Here is a 15,815-nt window from a genome sequence, read left to right on the forward strand (position 1 = left end):
GTCCCTGAACTCACCTGCAGACATGTCCGTTTGTCCCTGAACTCACCTGCAGACGTTTGTGTGTGTCCCTGAACTCACCTGCAGACGTTTGTGTGTGTCCCTGAACTCACCTGCAGACGTTTGTGTGTGTCCCTGAACTCACCTGCAGACGTTTGTGTGTCCCTGAACTCACCTGCAGACGTTTGTGTGTGTCCCTGAACTCACCTGCAGACGTTTGTGTGTGTCCCTGAACTCACCTGCAGACGTTTGTGTGTGTCCCTGAACTCACCTGCAGACGTTTGTGTGTCCCTGAACTCACCTGCAGACGTTTGTGTGTCCCTGAACTCACCTGCAGACGTTTGTGTGTGTCCCTGAACTCACCTGCAGACGTTTGTGTGTGTCCCTGAACTCACCTGCAGACGTTTGTGTGTGTCCCTGAACTCACCTGCAGACGTTTGTGTTTGTCCCTGAACTCACCTGCAGACGTTTGTGTGTGTCCCTGAACTCACCTGCAGACGTTTATGTGTGTCTCTCTGACTCTGTGATTTGTTGATGTCCTCGCTCTCTGGATGGAGTCTTTGGTTGCTTCTCTTTGTGAAGCACTTTGAGTGTTTTGAAGGAAGAGACTGTTTGGAGTTCTCTCTGTGAGTGAAGGTTTAATCTGCTTCATGACGTCTGTTCTCCACTTCAGCTCTTCAGTGTACTTTAAACGATGACCAGCAGGGCGCTGTGAGTGACCAGCAGGGCGCTGTGAGTGACCAGCAGGGCGCTGCGAGTGACCAGCAGTGCGCTGTGAGTGACCAGCAGGGCGCTGCGAGTGACCAGCAGGGCGCTGCGAGTGACCAGCAGGGCGCTGCGAGTCCGGAGGTTTTGTGGCGGCCCCATGAGAAGGGGCTGTGGTCATCGTCATGCTGGGTTCAGGTCAGGACTCGGCATGTCGTCCCTCGACCTCTCCTCCACGTGTTTCCTGTTTAGCTGCTAAAGGAAATCTAATGAAGGAGCAGCAGACTGAGGAGGACGTCTGGAATGTTTATCGGACGATGTCCTCTGAGTTCAGGGATTGGAGGACGAAGGATCATCACTCCTACACGAGCTTGTTGCTTCATTCTGAAATGAAGAGCAGCTGCAGCTGTCTCCTCTGAGAGCGGGCGTTTCACCACATGTTTAACAGTCAGAGAACATGCTCATCTTAAACTGACTGTGGTCTTTACCCAGGAAGAATTCCTCATGTTCATTTATCTGCAGAGTTTCAGGATATGAGTCGAAGTCTGAAGGAGTGTGAGTGTCTGGTCTTGTTCACAGTCAGGGTCTGATGGACTCTGCAGTAACTGAGCGTGAAGTCAAAGCTGTCTGTTTACTGTCATATAAGACTACTGCTGACTCATTCACATCCAAACCAGTAGATTATGATCCTCCTGGACGCCCCCCTTTGGAAGGAAACCCCCGGGTGGACCCAAAGCTCACTGGAGGGATTATTATACAGTGCCTTGTGAAAGTATTCGGCCCCCTTGAACTTTTTGACCTTTTGCCACATTTCAGGCTTCAAACATAAAGATATAAAACTGTAATTTTTTGTGAAGAATCAACAACAAGTGGGACACAATCATGAAGTGGAACGAAATTTATTGGATATTTCAAACATTTTTAACAAATAAAAGACTGATTCGCTGACTATTCAGCCCCCTTAAGTTAAGACTTTGTCGCGCCACCTTTTGCTGCGATTACTGCTGTAAGTCTCTCGGGGTTTGTCTCTATCAGTTTTGCACATTGAGAGAATATTTGCCCGTTCCTCCTCGCTAACAGCTCGAGCTCAGTGACGTTGGATGGACAGCGTTTGTGAACAGCAGTTTTCAGTTGTTTCCACAGATTCTCGATAGGATTCAGGTCTGGACTTTGACTTGGCCATTCTGACACCTGGATATGTTTATTTGTGAACCACTCCATTGTAGATGTTGCTTTATGTTTTGGATCATTGTCTTGTTGGAAGACAAATCTCCGTCCCAGTCTCAGGTCTTTAGCAGACTCCATCAGGTTTTCTTCCAGAACGGTCTCACCGCAGCTGTACATGTCTGCAGTTCATCCAGAGTGATCATGGGCCTCTTGGCAGCATCTCTGATCAGTTTGTATGAGCTGAAAGTTTAGAGGGACGGCCGGGTCTTTGTAGATTTGCAGTGGTGTGATGCTCCTCCGCTTGCACAGTGCTCCTTGGGATGTTTAAAGCTTGGGAAATCTTTTCGTTTCCAAATCCAGCTTTAAATTTCTCCACAACAGTATCTCAGACCTGCCTGTCCTTCTCCAAACACATCGACCCCCCATAGAGTCCAAGCTCCCTTTCTGTTATTCATGATAATAATCATTGTCTCTGGTGTCTCCTGGTTCAAACAGTTGGGACACATTTTGAGGTCTTCACACATCATGAACGTTCAGACACTTTATCAGCACTTTATTTCTGCAGTCTCAGCCTGCGTGTGGGATCTTTACAGAGTGCTGTTAAACCGGTTTAACGGACTTGAACCCTGAGGAGATCATGTTAACTCCCCAGAGTCTATAGACAACACAATCAGCTCCAAACAGAAACGCTTTACTGCACGCTGCAAAACCCACCAGGGGATAAGAACATGCAGAACCAAGGGGCGCAGGTGGCCTAGTGGTTAGCTTGTGTCCACTGTAAGGTGGAAAGATTTCTGACTCTGCCAAATAAAGACAAACAAAAATACAGCAGAATAAAAAAATGCCTGTTTCTCACATGAGGCTTTTTTCTGTCAGAATGCACTTTAAGGTTTTGTAGGGAGTGAAAGATCAGATGACCTTTAGGTCATTGAGGTCAGGTGTTCAGAGATCAGCTGTTAACTAGATAACAAACACGCCATTTATATTTAAAAGAGCCCCTCCCCCCCACTGAGAGTGCACTGAGCTCTGTGAATCATTTCTGATCTACACTGAGAGTCTGTTCAAGATAAGACCTTCACCTCTAACTGTCACCATCACCAACATTTCACCCTCTGAGGAAAAATAAAGTATAAACAAATAAAAGTGAAATAAAGATCAGGCCTGCAGAGGAGTGTGAGCAGGAAGAATATAGAGGAACAAAAAACTCTTTATTTACAGGAAGCAGGGCGGGGGTGGCACACAGCCAAGAGCTTAGATAAGTGTTTCAAATATTTACAGGAACCGGATGTTCTTTCAGAATAAAAGCACACTGCATCAGAGGCTTCAGCACATCAACAGTGCATCTGACCGTGTTGACTCAGAGCCTCGAGCCTTAATGAATCAGATCATGAAGTTCAGAGTGATGCACCACATCACCTGTTTGTCTTTAAAAGACTCCAGAGTCCTCACTTTACTTTTCACCTGCAGACTAACAAACCAACCTCTGAACTTTAAATTCTGTAGAGTGGTAGGATTGTATAAGGCTGTGATCTTGTTCAGAAGAGAATGTTTTATTTTTTTATTAATGTCAGATATCTTCTGTGTGACTCTGCAGACACTCATTTACGTTTACATGGATGAATCATTCTGACAAGAAGCCTGGTTTTGTTTTCTCAGGTATGAAGTGAACTGAAGAAGGTCGTTAGGTTACTCCTCCGTGCGGGTTTCCTGTTTTGAGTCAAACTGCATTTTGCAACACCTCTGAATTTCACACACTGCTCCTGTTTTATCACACCTATAAGACAATCAAACAGCTTAAAGTCATGCTGGTCTGTTTTCTGTTTCACATGTTATAACGTTCACAGAGCTTCACAAGCAGAGAATAAACAGAGAACAGACAAAGAGCCAACATAAGAATAATAAGATTTAAACTACAAATATAAAGCTGCAGAGAAACACGAGCTGCACGTCATGGGACAAAAAAGCTGAGTAATTATTAAACAAGGAGGAACTTCATGTAACCATGAAGATGAAAAGCTGCTGAGATTTGTGTCTGGACCTGGAGAGAGTCTGAAAGTCTTCCTGTTGCAGGAGACCTGGGAGTTGTTCCATGAAGCAGGATTTTATTAAGCTGAATCCTCCTTTATTTTGATAAGTCTGATTCATTGAAGTGGGAGTTTTGTTCCATCAACCTTGTTTATATGAGTTACCATGGCAACTGATGCTGGTGACACATAAAAGACCTTTCCGCCATATATATATATATATATATATATATATATATATATATATATATAGCTGGTATGTATACATACATACGTATACATGTGTTCAGCCCTTTTCTGTACACACTTGTATATGTGACTGCACCATCACCCACTACAGTGTACATCAAATATGCAGACGACACCGTCATACTGGGACTTCTCAAAGACAGCACCTCCCTCGCACATCCTCAGAACTCAACAGAACACTTCACCAAGTGGGGTCAACATAACCACCTTCAACTCAACCTCAAGAAAACCCAAGAAATGACTTTCGGTACCGCAACTCCTCATCCCACCATCATTGACATAGTTGAGCATTTCAAATACCTGGGAATCACACTGGACAATAAACTTAGCTTCAACCCACTCACAATGGACAGTCACAAAAGATGCAACCAAAGACTCTCAGTTATCCGTAAACTCAAAGGACTTCAGGTTTCCCCACACCTTCTGTTAATGTTGTGTAAAAGTATCATCCAGCCAATTCTCCTATACTGTTCTCCCTGTTTCATGACAATGCTCACAGTCAAAAACCGGAACATGTTCACTAAGATAACCTCCATAGCAGATAAAATCATCGGTCTCCCAACCTCACACAGCTAAACACTAAGGCCATTACAGGCATCGCACACGCAATAACACAGGACCCCCCCCCCCGCCCCCCCACTGCACCATTGCTTCAACCTGTTACCCCTCTGCTCGACGATACAGATCCGTCAGATACAACGGAGTACGGTTTAAAAACAGTCTAATCCCCACAGCCATCAACACCCTGAACAATAAGTAATCATCAATAGATATCTGTACCTTTCTCAGAAATGTGTGTTATATGTGTGAGTATGGTGTCTCCCTGTCTGTACAGCTGTGGAAATGAGTTTCCCTGCGGGGACAATAAAGTAACTAATAAACTGTCAGCTGGTCATCTGTTTCATCAAACTTAGAGATGTGAATAATCGACTAAAGTAATGAGAGGAGGGGGGTCTGGGGGGGATTCTATGTTCGCTATTGTAACATGTAAATTCTTCATTTTTTTCTCTGACTGACACTGAGGGTAAATATCATCACGGTGTGAAACTGACAGAAATCCATCATAGAGACAGAGAACTGTGATCTGCAGAGAAGAGTGTCTCTATCTCCAAACGGCTATGGCCGATCTTATTTCAACAGTAGTTTGCATGTTGGATAATAATATTATATATATTCTGAATCTGCAGGGTCTTAGCTTTCTAAAGATACCTTATTTGTGCTTGTAGTCCAAACGGTCCAGGAACAGTGTTGACCCATGCCGGTGAATGTTTGGAGAAAGTTGGCGATTGTCAGAAACTCACTCCCACTCTCCACAGACACTCCAACACGCGCTGCTGTGTTTAGGGGGCGGAGCTTCAGCAATGGATGAAACCACTGCCAAGGCTGTGAAAAACTTTGCGCTCTTATCGGCCACAAATCAGCTCTTAAGGACTCAGTTTAGCTTTACTGCAGTAGCTGGAAATGGCAAACTGACTCTGAATCAGTATTTCAGCGTTTGTCCCTGTATGGGTCCCTGTATGGCTGTATGGGTTGATGGACTTGACCAACTACCAATCAGAGTGGGGTCTGCTCTTGGGGTGGCCAATGAGATTCTTGGGGCGGCCGGCCACCCCTCTAGCCACGCCCCTGGGTCCGGACCCCCTGTCCCCACAGGGATGTCCGCCCATGGACTGTAGACCTACAGAAGTGTACATTGAGTGAGAGAATGTATTTATTAGGGTGGTTGCCTGAAAGGCAAACCACACTACGACGACTGTAAATATTCTTCTTATTATTATATCCTCAAAATTTGGCACGTAACTCCTCCCACATCTCTGAGTGTCCTCTCACTCATAAAGCAAAAAATAAAGAAATAAAATGTTTCAGTCTCTCAGGAGAGGACTTTGTTTGACAGTCACGCACCACATACACACACTCTAACTGATGTCCAGAATTTCACAGTTTTTACTCATGTTTTAAAATTGCGACTGTGGTCCCAATCTGAATGTTAAATAAAATATATCAAAACGTGCGCCTGTTTGTGCTGTCGCTCACAGTCCAAACCGATCGGTGATATCATGTTTAGTTTTCAAGATATGTGAGGTTTTGCGAGCAGTGGTAAACCCATTCAAATACATTGATGGAATGTTCTGGCAGATCAAAGCTGAATGTCAACCAATCAGTGAGCAGCAGGTGTTCAGAGTTAAGAGTGATGACATCATTGTTTCAGTGGGACAGAGTTCTGTCTTAGCTGTTAGATGGCTATATTCTTACTGCTGTCTCCCCCCCCCCCCCCCCCCCCCCCCACACACACACAGAGAGACACTCACGCACACACGGCAACCACCCTCACAATTTCTGCAGGAATTGTCTAGTTTGTTAATGGTGTTGTGTTTTATGTGTGTTCATGTATGTTGTCATGTATGTTTTCATGCTCTTCATGCTAACAGACTTTTATTGTGAAGAGCTGAAACAGGAACCCTCCCCCCCTTTTCTCACAGAGCCTTCGGTCTTCATGTTGTAAGGTATGTGTTCTTCTTTTCTCACCATATTTTCTATAAAAAGAGTCACACAGCACAGGTTAAAGTCTGTTAGTTGTCGTGATAAAGTTGGATCTCCTACAGTTATAATGCTCTGTGTGTTCTGAACGGTCCGGACGATCCGGATCGTCTCTAACTGAATACAGACGTCACAAACAGCTCGACTCGACTGATCAGGTGATAAACAGAGACACGTCTGCATCTCGCGGGAGCTCAAATCTCACGGATGATTTAAAAAAAAATGAAGATTTGGGCTGTGTGGTCGAGAAGCAGTTTTGGTCCATAGCTCGGATAATGTTCAGAGACGGGAGTAAGCTACTGTGAGTGCTCCTTTGTGTGAGCCAGTATAACGATCTGTCGGAGTGGGTGGATGTAACATACAGTATTTGAATGCCAACAGCCATTAAAAGAAGAAGAAGAAAGTTGTTTTTCTGGTAAATTCAGCACAAAGTTTCCCATAGTTACTAAACATCCATCAGTGTTTCACTTTCAGATTAAAAAGGGGAATTCAGCAGGACTCCTGTAACTTAATTACACTTTCTGTTAGAGGACCCATGACACTGTTTATATTCATACTAAAACTTTCTGACCCATCACGAGTAATGGTCACAGGATTATGAGACAGGAGCCAGTGTTTGAGCTCTGAGAGAGTCTGAATCTTCTGCAGGGTAAGAGTCTCATTTCATAAGAGTTAGTTATCGTCCTCATTTAGGATGTTTTATAGCCTCATTTCTTATCTTAACTTTGCAAAACTGTTTGTTGTGTTGTTTATATGAGAAGGCCTTTAATTGCCTCATTCTGTGCATTTATTCTGTTAAAAAAAGCATTGTTACGCATGTTGAATATTTCTATCAAACATTTGAAATGCAAAAATTGAAACAGTTTCTCCTGCCCGTGGGGCGACCTCTGCCCTGAACACTGAATCTCCTCTCCATAAAGAAACCTTGAACTTTGATCGTGTGAATGATTCACCATCATTAACAGAGTTCATATTTAAACTCTCTCCGAGCCGCTCCGTCTTCAATCACAAAGGATATAACATGTAAGGTTCTGGTACTGATTAAACCGGGTTTATTGTCCAGGTTTAGAAGCAGATTATCTTATCAGGGCTGTGATCACTGTTCACTAGACTTACTGCCTCCATGATGCACGCCACTAAAGATCACGTGTGTAATATTATAAAGTTTCAGTTCCTGTTGAAGCCTCCTTAAATCAAATAATGAACTGAAGGCTGAAAACATGGAAGCTGAGGACCTACAGGGACGCGCCACAGAAAGACAAAATCATACAAACACTTTCTAAAAAGCTAAATAATGGAAGTTCAAATGTGAATTAAAAATGTGATTAACTTCAAGTTCAAAGTGCGAAAGCGTCTGGAGAGTAAAAACATGTAAAGATGTGAAGGTGCAGAGTGTGTCACGAGTCTCTGGTTTAGTTTAGTTTGATTTCTTTATCTGATGTTGTTTTATTCCCTGCGTCGTCCTTCTTCCTCTTTTAACCCTGACTTCTCTGTTGGTCTTTAGTGTTTCCTGTTTTATTTTGTAGTTCTGTAGGGAGAGACATGTCAGTGAAGAAGAGAAAGTATGAAGGTGATCATGTTTCATTTCTGTGTTTGTCTTTCTGTTTTCAGATGATCTGAAATCTGTAAATCTGAGAGAGATGACGTCTTCAGTCCCACAAAACTTTGATTCTAAAGTTTAAAATGAAGTTCAGAATAAATCCTGGGTTCACCGCTTCACTGCTGGTAAATGATCTTCACTCTGCATCAGTTCATCCTCCTCCTCTTCATCTTCCTCTTCTTCCTGTCTTTGTAATCTTTCCCCTGAAGGTCTGACAGTATTCTTCTGTTCACTGAAAAGTTCCATCTTGGTTGATTTGGTTTTTCCCTCTGTGGGTGGAGAGAAAGTGTGGGACAGATTTAACCTTTATAATAAATCACATGTTGTTAAGCTGTAGAGTTTCCTCTCAGTGGAAAGGTGAAGTGTCAGAGGTGTGAAGTGTATTTAAACCAATCAGCCCACATTCAGATCAGTTTAAAAATGATTCAAACTAAAAATATATTTGTGAGTTCATGGAAATCCCCTCAAACTCCTGATCAGCTTCATCACTCAGGAATCTTTCTCTTTCTCTTCACAGATATTTATGATGAATATTTTCATCAGTCGAACCCTCAGCTGCCATCGGACAGAATATGTGTTTGGTAACGAGTGCTGTCCGATGTGTCCCGTCGGTAAGATCATGAATCTGATTTCATTTCTAAAAGGTGAGAATGTTTCTGTCCACTGTGAGTGTCTGCGGTAAAGATCGAGATCCTCAGCTCCGTGCATCCTGATCCATCAACACCCACAGGCTGCGTCCCATGGCAGGAAAGGACTTCCTGCTAGTTGTACAGATTGACTCAGGACAGTGTGAGATAGTACGATATATGTGGTGTAATAACCTTTAAAAAAATCTAAACAAACACGTAAGGAACCGTCTGTACAGAGTGTTTTATTCTGAAAATAAAACAGATGTTTTGATGTTGTCTGCTCTGTGGTAAACTGACATGTCATGCTCCATCATCCTGCACAAAGAGAAGCCTTGTGTATCTGCTGCAGAGGAATCTGCTCTGCTGAGACAGAGTCAGATGTTATAAGGTCATAAACACTAGAACACATGACCTGAGTCTGACCAATCGTATGTGGTCGTCTACGCCGCCATAAGCAGCGCTAAGATCCAACAACAACAACAGCAGAGCTACAGAGGAACATCAGGCTAACGTAACGTTTGCTATAATAATAATAATAATAATAATAATACATTTTATTTCACAAGCACTCAAGGACGCTTTACATTGGATTAAAAACACAATACAAATAAATACAAATAAAAACAACAGACAAGTAGCAAAGCAAAAATAGGCGGATTGGAACAGATGAGTTTTGAGTCTTGATTTGAACTGTGGTGAAGAATCGATTTTACGGATGTCTGATGGGAGAGAATTCCAGAGTTGGGAAAGCTCTGCTCCCCATGGTGCTGAGGCGGGCGGAGGGCATAGAGAGGTGGAGGGAGGAGGAAGACCTATCACATGATCACTTCAGTCCAGAATGATCCGCCTGACGTGCTAACGATGCTACGTGTGAATTCAGACATGAAGCAGCGTCCCCTCATGATAAACCTACCTGTGGTTTCATGTTCAAACAGGATCAGAGATATTAGCTGATTACATGTTAACGTTTTGTGTTTCTAACAGGGCATCGAGTCAAGACTGACTGTGAGGTGGATAAAAGTACTTCCTGTCAGCCGTGTTCAGAGGGAACCTTCATGAATAAACTGAACGGATTAAAACACTGTTTCTCCTGCACTGAATGTTCAGAAGGTAAATGAATGTTTGTGTTTATTTCCTTTTGATTGTAAAAGCAGAAAGAAGTTGTTTCAACCTGCAGCTGTTCTTAAACCTTGAATCTGAACTCTCATTGGTGCAGATGTTTTAAACAGTCAGATTCAGGTTCATCATGTTGCTGATTAGAGTGTATCTAACTCTCTCTGTGTCCACAGCTTCTGGTCTGAAGATAAAGACGTCGTGTACAAAATCATCAGACTCAGTCTGTGAACCTCTGGAAGGATTTTACTGCTCAGAGCCTGCAGAGGGCGGCTGTGGTCAGGCAAAGAGACACAGACGCTGTGATCCAGGAGAATACATCAGACATGCAGGTTAGTTCATGTAGTTTCTGACGATCATTTCTCTGCTGTTTGTGAGTCTTGCTGTGGCTGTAGAGTCCAGTCCGTGATCAGGGGAGTCCAAGGGGGGTAGGCGCGGTCCTAGCTTCATGTCTCCTTTGGTGTTTCTGAGTCCGTCGTTCCTCTCGGTCCTCCTGCAGTCTGTGCACTCCTTGGTGCCAGAGCTTCTCCAGGTGGAGCGTTGGGTGGCGGTGCCCTCCAGCTGGGTTGGGTTCAGCTTGCACCTCTTCATCAGGGTTTTTAGTTGGTCCTTAGACCTGCTGAGAGAAGGCTGAGGTGTAGGTGGCCGTAGAGAACTTTGCGTGGCAGGCGATATTCAGGCATCCTGACGACATGGCCACGCCAACACAGATGGTGTCGCGTGACTGTGGCCTCCATACTGGTGCAGCTGGTCTTGCGAAGTCTCTCAGTATGGGGGACCTGGTCTTGCCAAGACATCCCCAGAATGCTTTGTAGGCATCTGATGTGAAAGGCCTCGAGCAGCCTGAGGTGTCGGCTGTACAGTGTCCATGCTTCACAGCTGGAGAGGAGCGTTGTCAGGACAGCTGCCTGGTAAACACCTGTTTTGGTTTGGAGGTCTTTATTCTGGAAGACTCTGTGTCTTAGTGGTCCAAAGAAGACGATGCCTGCTTGATCCGGTTTGTATTTCTCTTTCAATGCTGCAGTCATCGGAGATATTTGAAGGATTCCTCTACTGCAAGGGGCTTATTGGAGATGTTGAAGGGTGGTGGGTGTGATAGGGTGGTGGAGCTCGCCATAGGCACTCGCAGCAGCTGTGAGCACAGTCATCAGCATATTATAGCTCAATGATGTGCTCAGATGATATTTTCGTGACTGCCCGGAGCCTTCTGATGACTGTGGATAAAGTCCACAGTAACTCCACCATCCGTCTTGATCTTGGTACGGAGCAGCAGCGTCACACAGAGAAGGAAGATCTGGAGCACGGACGCACCCCTGACGTACGCCAGTGGTGACCTTAAACGTCTCTGATTCCTGACCTCCAACAGCGACTCGTGCCATCATGCCCTCGTGGAACTGTTGAAGGAGTTTGACAAACTTTCTTGGGCAGCCAAACTTCAGGAGGATACTCCATAACCGCTGCCTGTTGACCTGTCTAAGGCCTTGGACAGGTCAATGAAAGCCATAAAGAGATCTTGGTGTTGCTGTGATGTAAACACCATGTCCACAGTGCTTCTTTTCCTTCTGCAGTTTCTCTCATGACTTTGGCCAAGACTTTGCCAGCAACCGGCAGCAGTGAGATGCCCCGGCTGTTGCCACAGATGGACTTCTCCCCCTTCCCTTTGTAGATGGTCATGATATTCCTCCCCTGTTGAGGGACTGTTTCATGCAGCCATACATCCTTGATGAAGAGGAGAAGTGCACGGGTGCAGAGGTAGCTGAAGATCTCTGCAGGGACACGATCAGGTCCAGCGATCTTATTGCACATTTAAGCTCTTCAAAAGTTGGTGGGAGGTCAAAGTCCTGGATGGTAGGATGGGTGTCCAACTCGCCCAGGACTAATGGGTCTGTTGGGGATGGCTGGTTCAGGAGGGCTTCAAAGTGCTGGTGATGAGCTTGTGATCCTTGATGAGTGCGGTGCCATCAGCAGACTGAGCAGCTTCTTGGGCTGTCGATGTTTTTCACTGCATCATGGAAGTTGTGCATATCGTTCTGATCGGCATAAGATTGTATTTAATTTGCCTTTGATATCCACCACTCGTTCTTCAGGGATCACAGTTTAGACTGCTCCTGGATGTTTTCCATCTCTGGAGTAGAGTGGATGTGTGGTTATTGAGTAAAGCCGTGTGTGCTTCATGCTTTTGTTTGAGCATGGAGGTGATCATGCCTGTATGCCAGACAGAGAGGTTAATATCCCCCCCCCCCCAGAAGCTGAGGGTGAAAGTGAAACAAACATGAGTGCTTTGTTTATAGATAAGGAAACAGCTTCAGGCTGCAGACTGACTGGTTTTGTTTAAACTGAAAATATTGAAAGCAGCTGATCTGATCTGAGATCTCAGGTTACACAAGAACAGCTGCTGAATGTCAACCAAAGATAACCTGAAGGACTCTCTCTCTCTCTCTCTCTCTCTCACTCGCCCTCCCTCTCTCTCTCTCTCCCTCTCTCTCTCTCTCTCGCCCTTTGTCTCTCTCTCACTCGCCGTCTTTCTCTCGCCCTCTCTCTCTCTCTCTCTCTCCCTCTCTCTCTCACTCGCCCTTTGTCTCTCTCTCTCTCTCTCTTATCTGGTGGCAGAACTTGTTTCCTGAGTCCTCTCCACAGCTCGCTGATATAAATAAAGCTGCACAATAATCTCATCTTCGTTTGATGTTTCACTTTTTTACAGACACAAATATTAGTGAACTGATTCAGAGTCTCTGATTGGTTCATTTAGTTTATTTATCTGCAGAAGATGAGATGAGAAGTTATTAAAGCTTGATGTTAAAGTTCAGACACTTTCTCTACATTTCTCTGTTTGCAGCTCGTCTCTTCATTCTTCTGAACTTCAAACTAAAAAAGGTTTTCAGCTGTTTTTCTGAGATTCTGCTTCAAAGATCTCATCATGTGTTGTTTAATATTTAACTGTGTCAATAATCCCAGTGTGTGTCCTTCCTGCAGGAACGTCCTCCACAGACACCGAGTGCTCCATCTGCTCTGATGGAACATTTTCAGACGGGACGTTTCCATCTTGTCAGAATCACACACAGTGAGTGAAGCTTCACATCACACATGGACACACCTGAGTTCATGATCCTCCACATGTTCCTGTAATAACTGTCCCTCTGTCATTACAGATGTCTATCAGAGGGTCTCCAGCTGCTGAGAGCAGGAACTAAGACAGAGGACGCTCAGTGTGGACTGAAATCATCAGACAGGACTGCAGTGATAGTCGGAGGTGTTGTTGGTGGTGTTTTGGTTCTTTTTTTAGGTCTCAGCCTTGTGGCAGCGTGGCGTTACAAAAAGAAGATAATACGTCAAAAAATAGGTAAGAATTTATCATTTAAAAATAAAAACATGATCATGTGTCTTTATAGAAACCATCACTGATGTTTCATGTTGTCTTATAGAAAAAAGAATATCAGCAGTATCTCCCACGGTACGTTTAATATCTCTTTACTGTCAATCAGCTCTACAGTTAAATCATTAAATTTCACTCACTTTGAATATTTCCTCTTGAAGGAACCATTGAATCCAGACAGCGAGAGACGGGAACTGTTTATATTAGGACCAACAGGAGATCAGGTGAGCCTACCAGTCGTCCCAGTAGCGAGTTTCCAGCACTCAGTTTGTCATCAGATACTAAAAGAGCTTGAACAACATGAAGTGATCCCAGCGTGCCTTTAGAAGAGGACACTCTGTGGAGCAGCATGTGATGTCCTCAGTCACCAGCTTCTTCTTGTTAAAGACCATCAGCAGCTGTCTGGGTGGAAGCCCTCAAAGCGCTCACAGTCTTCTTTAATGGAAGCTGCTCACACTGTGTGTCTGAGCGACGAGCTGTTCCTCAGCACACTCTGCTTTTCCATCTTTACCAATGATTTAGCTCTCCTGCTAACACCTGCTAAATGAACTATGTATGCAGATGATACTGCAGTTTAGGCATCAAATACAACAGCTGCTGATTGTTCATCTTGAACAGAGATGTCACAGGAAGATAGATCCTGGAAAATAAACTGAACACATCCAAAACAAAAAGCATAGTGGTTCAAATCCATCTCTGAGACACGAGTCAGAGATGAACGTCTTTAGAAATAACAACGACTGAGCAGATAAAGAAACTCAACCTCAGACAGCAAACTGTCCTCCTCAGAACACAGAGACTCATCATTTAGACTAAATGACCTCTGACACATTCACATTTACATAAAGTTCATCTTTTCTCTCCTCAGAATCCTTCAGACTATCCCTAAACATGCAGGCCGGTCCTCTGACCCCTGCAGACTAAATGTTCTCCAGGATCCAGGTCTTATTATCCAGATGGATTCTGGGACATTCTCTCTGCAGAGTTCAGAAAAGACCTCGGTCCAAGCTCACAAAGTTCAGACTGAGGACGAGTTAGAACCAGATCTGAGAGGAAGGATGTTTGACACATCAATAATCATAACTCCAGCCTCTCTCTGTGTGAATGTGTGTGTGAGTCCTGACTGTCTCCAGTGAGGGAGAAGCTGGAGTCCTGCTGGCTGTGTTGTTGTCAGAGCTGTTTAACTAAAGAGTGCTAACATTAGCATGCTAACACAACAACACAGGACACAGGTGATTGAAGCTACCAGCTAACTGAAGAGCGCTAACATTAGCATGCTAACACAACAATGCAGGACACAGGTGATTGAAGCTACCAGCTAACTGAAGAGTGCTAACATTAGCATGCTAACACAACAACGCAGGACAGGTGGTTGCAGCTACCAGCTAACTGAAGAGCGCTAACATTAGCATGCTAACACAACAATGCAGGACAGGTGATTGCAGCTTGAGACAAGGACGATTCATTCATTTTGTTTGAACACAAGTGGGGGGGTTTGGAGGAGGGCGGAGGCTGCAGTGTGGAGGAGGCGTGGCCTAACCAGTTTGTTTTGGTTCCATGCTGGAGCTCAAGAGTGACACCTACTGGATTAAAAAGTTGCACATTCTTCCTTTAAGGATACTATCCTCCATGAGGAGTATCTCTGTGTTCACTCCTCCATGGTGCTGGGAGAAAACATACAGAGACACAGGAGCTGAAAAGGTTCCTCTAAACGACCATGGAACTGAAAGTTCCTGCATTCTGCAAACACCTCACGTTGTGAACGAGGACGAGTCAGAACGTATCTTAAGTCGACTAAAACGATAAATAAAAAGCAGACATTGAGTTTTATAAAAGCTGTTTTCTCCTTTAATGATGAGAACGAACTCCTCACCGAGTGTTGTGTGCTGCATGTTCGATGTTAAAGGTCAAATATGGAAGAGCCTGAAGGGTTCAGTCTGAATACTTACAGATGTTTAAATGTCTTCTACAGTGTGTGTGTTGTTTTGTTTTGCAGTTTCAATAAAAGTGAACTTTGTGTCGTCTCTCCGGTCAGTGTTTGTGTCTCAGGATTCAAAATAGAAGAAAAAGTTACATTGTTAAAAACTGTGTAACATTCAGCTGCTTCCACTCAATCAAAACAGGAAAACATGCCCACACATTACCCATAATGCACCAGACAGACAGACATTACCCATAATGCACCAGATAGACAGACATTACTGATAGAATATTAGGCCTCTTTCTGCTTATATTCAATGTGCTTACTGTAATAAAGTTTCATCACCCGGTCCAAAGGAAACGTTTGATATTTACAGTATGAATGATGTTCGCTTACATTTATATTATATCAGTTATTATATCATGTTTTAATCTCAGTGTTATAATCAAAGTGTTTTAATCTAATTGTTTGAGATTTTAGTTCAGAGGTTAAAGGTATT

The 15,815-nt window shown here is 44.0% G+C and overlaps 1 protein-coding gene across 1 annotated transcript; it reads left to right on the forward strand.

Moving 5' to 3' along the window:
• The first annotated feature begins 6,432 nt into the window (after positions 1-6,432).
• On the forward strand, positions 6,433-15,406 carry LOC306833412 (tumor necrosis factor receptor superfamily member 14-like). Its single transcript, XM_079358659.1, has 9 exons — positions 6,433-6,646; positions 8,292-8,405; positions 8,798-8,891; positions 9,894-10,019; positions 10,199-10,354; positions 12,996-13,083; positions 13,172-13,362; positions 13,445-13,473; positions 13,557-15,406. The coding sequence occupies exons 2-9, from the start codon at positions 8,364-8,366 to the stop codon at positions 13,719-13,721; spliced, it is 891 nt and encodes a 296-aa protein (XP_079214785.1). The 5' UTR covers positions 6,433-6,646; positions 8,292-8,363; the 3' UTR covers positions 13,722-15,406.
• The last annotated feature ends 409 nt before the right edge of the window (positions 15,407-15,815 follow it).

The sequence above is a fragment of the Symphodus melops genome, assembly GCF_947650265.1.
Source record: "Symphodus melops genome assembly, chromosome: 13".
NCBI lineage: Eukaryota > Metazoa > Chordata > Actinopteri > Labriformes > Labridae > Symphodus > Symphodus melops.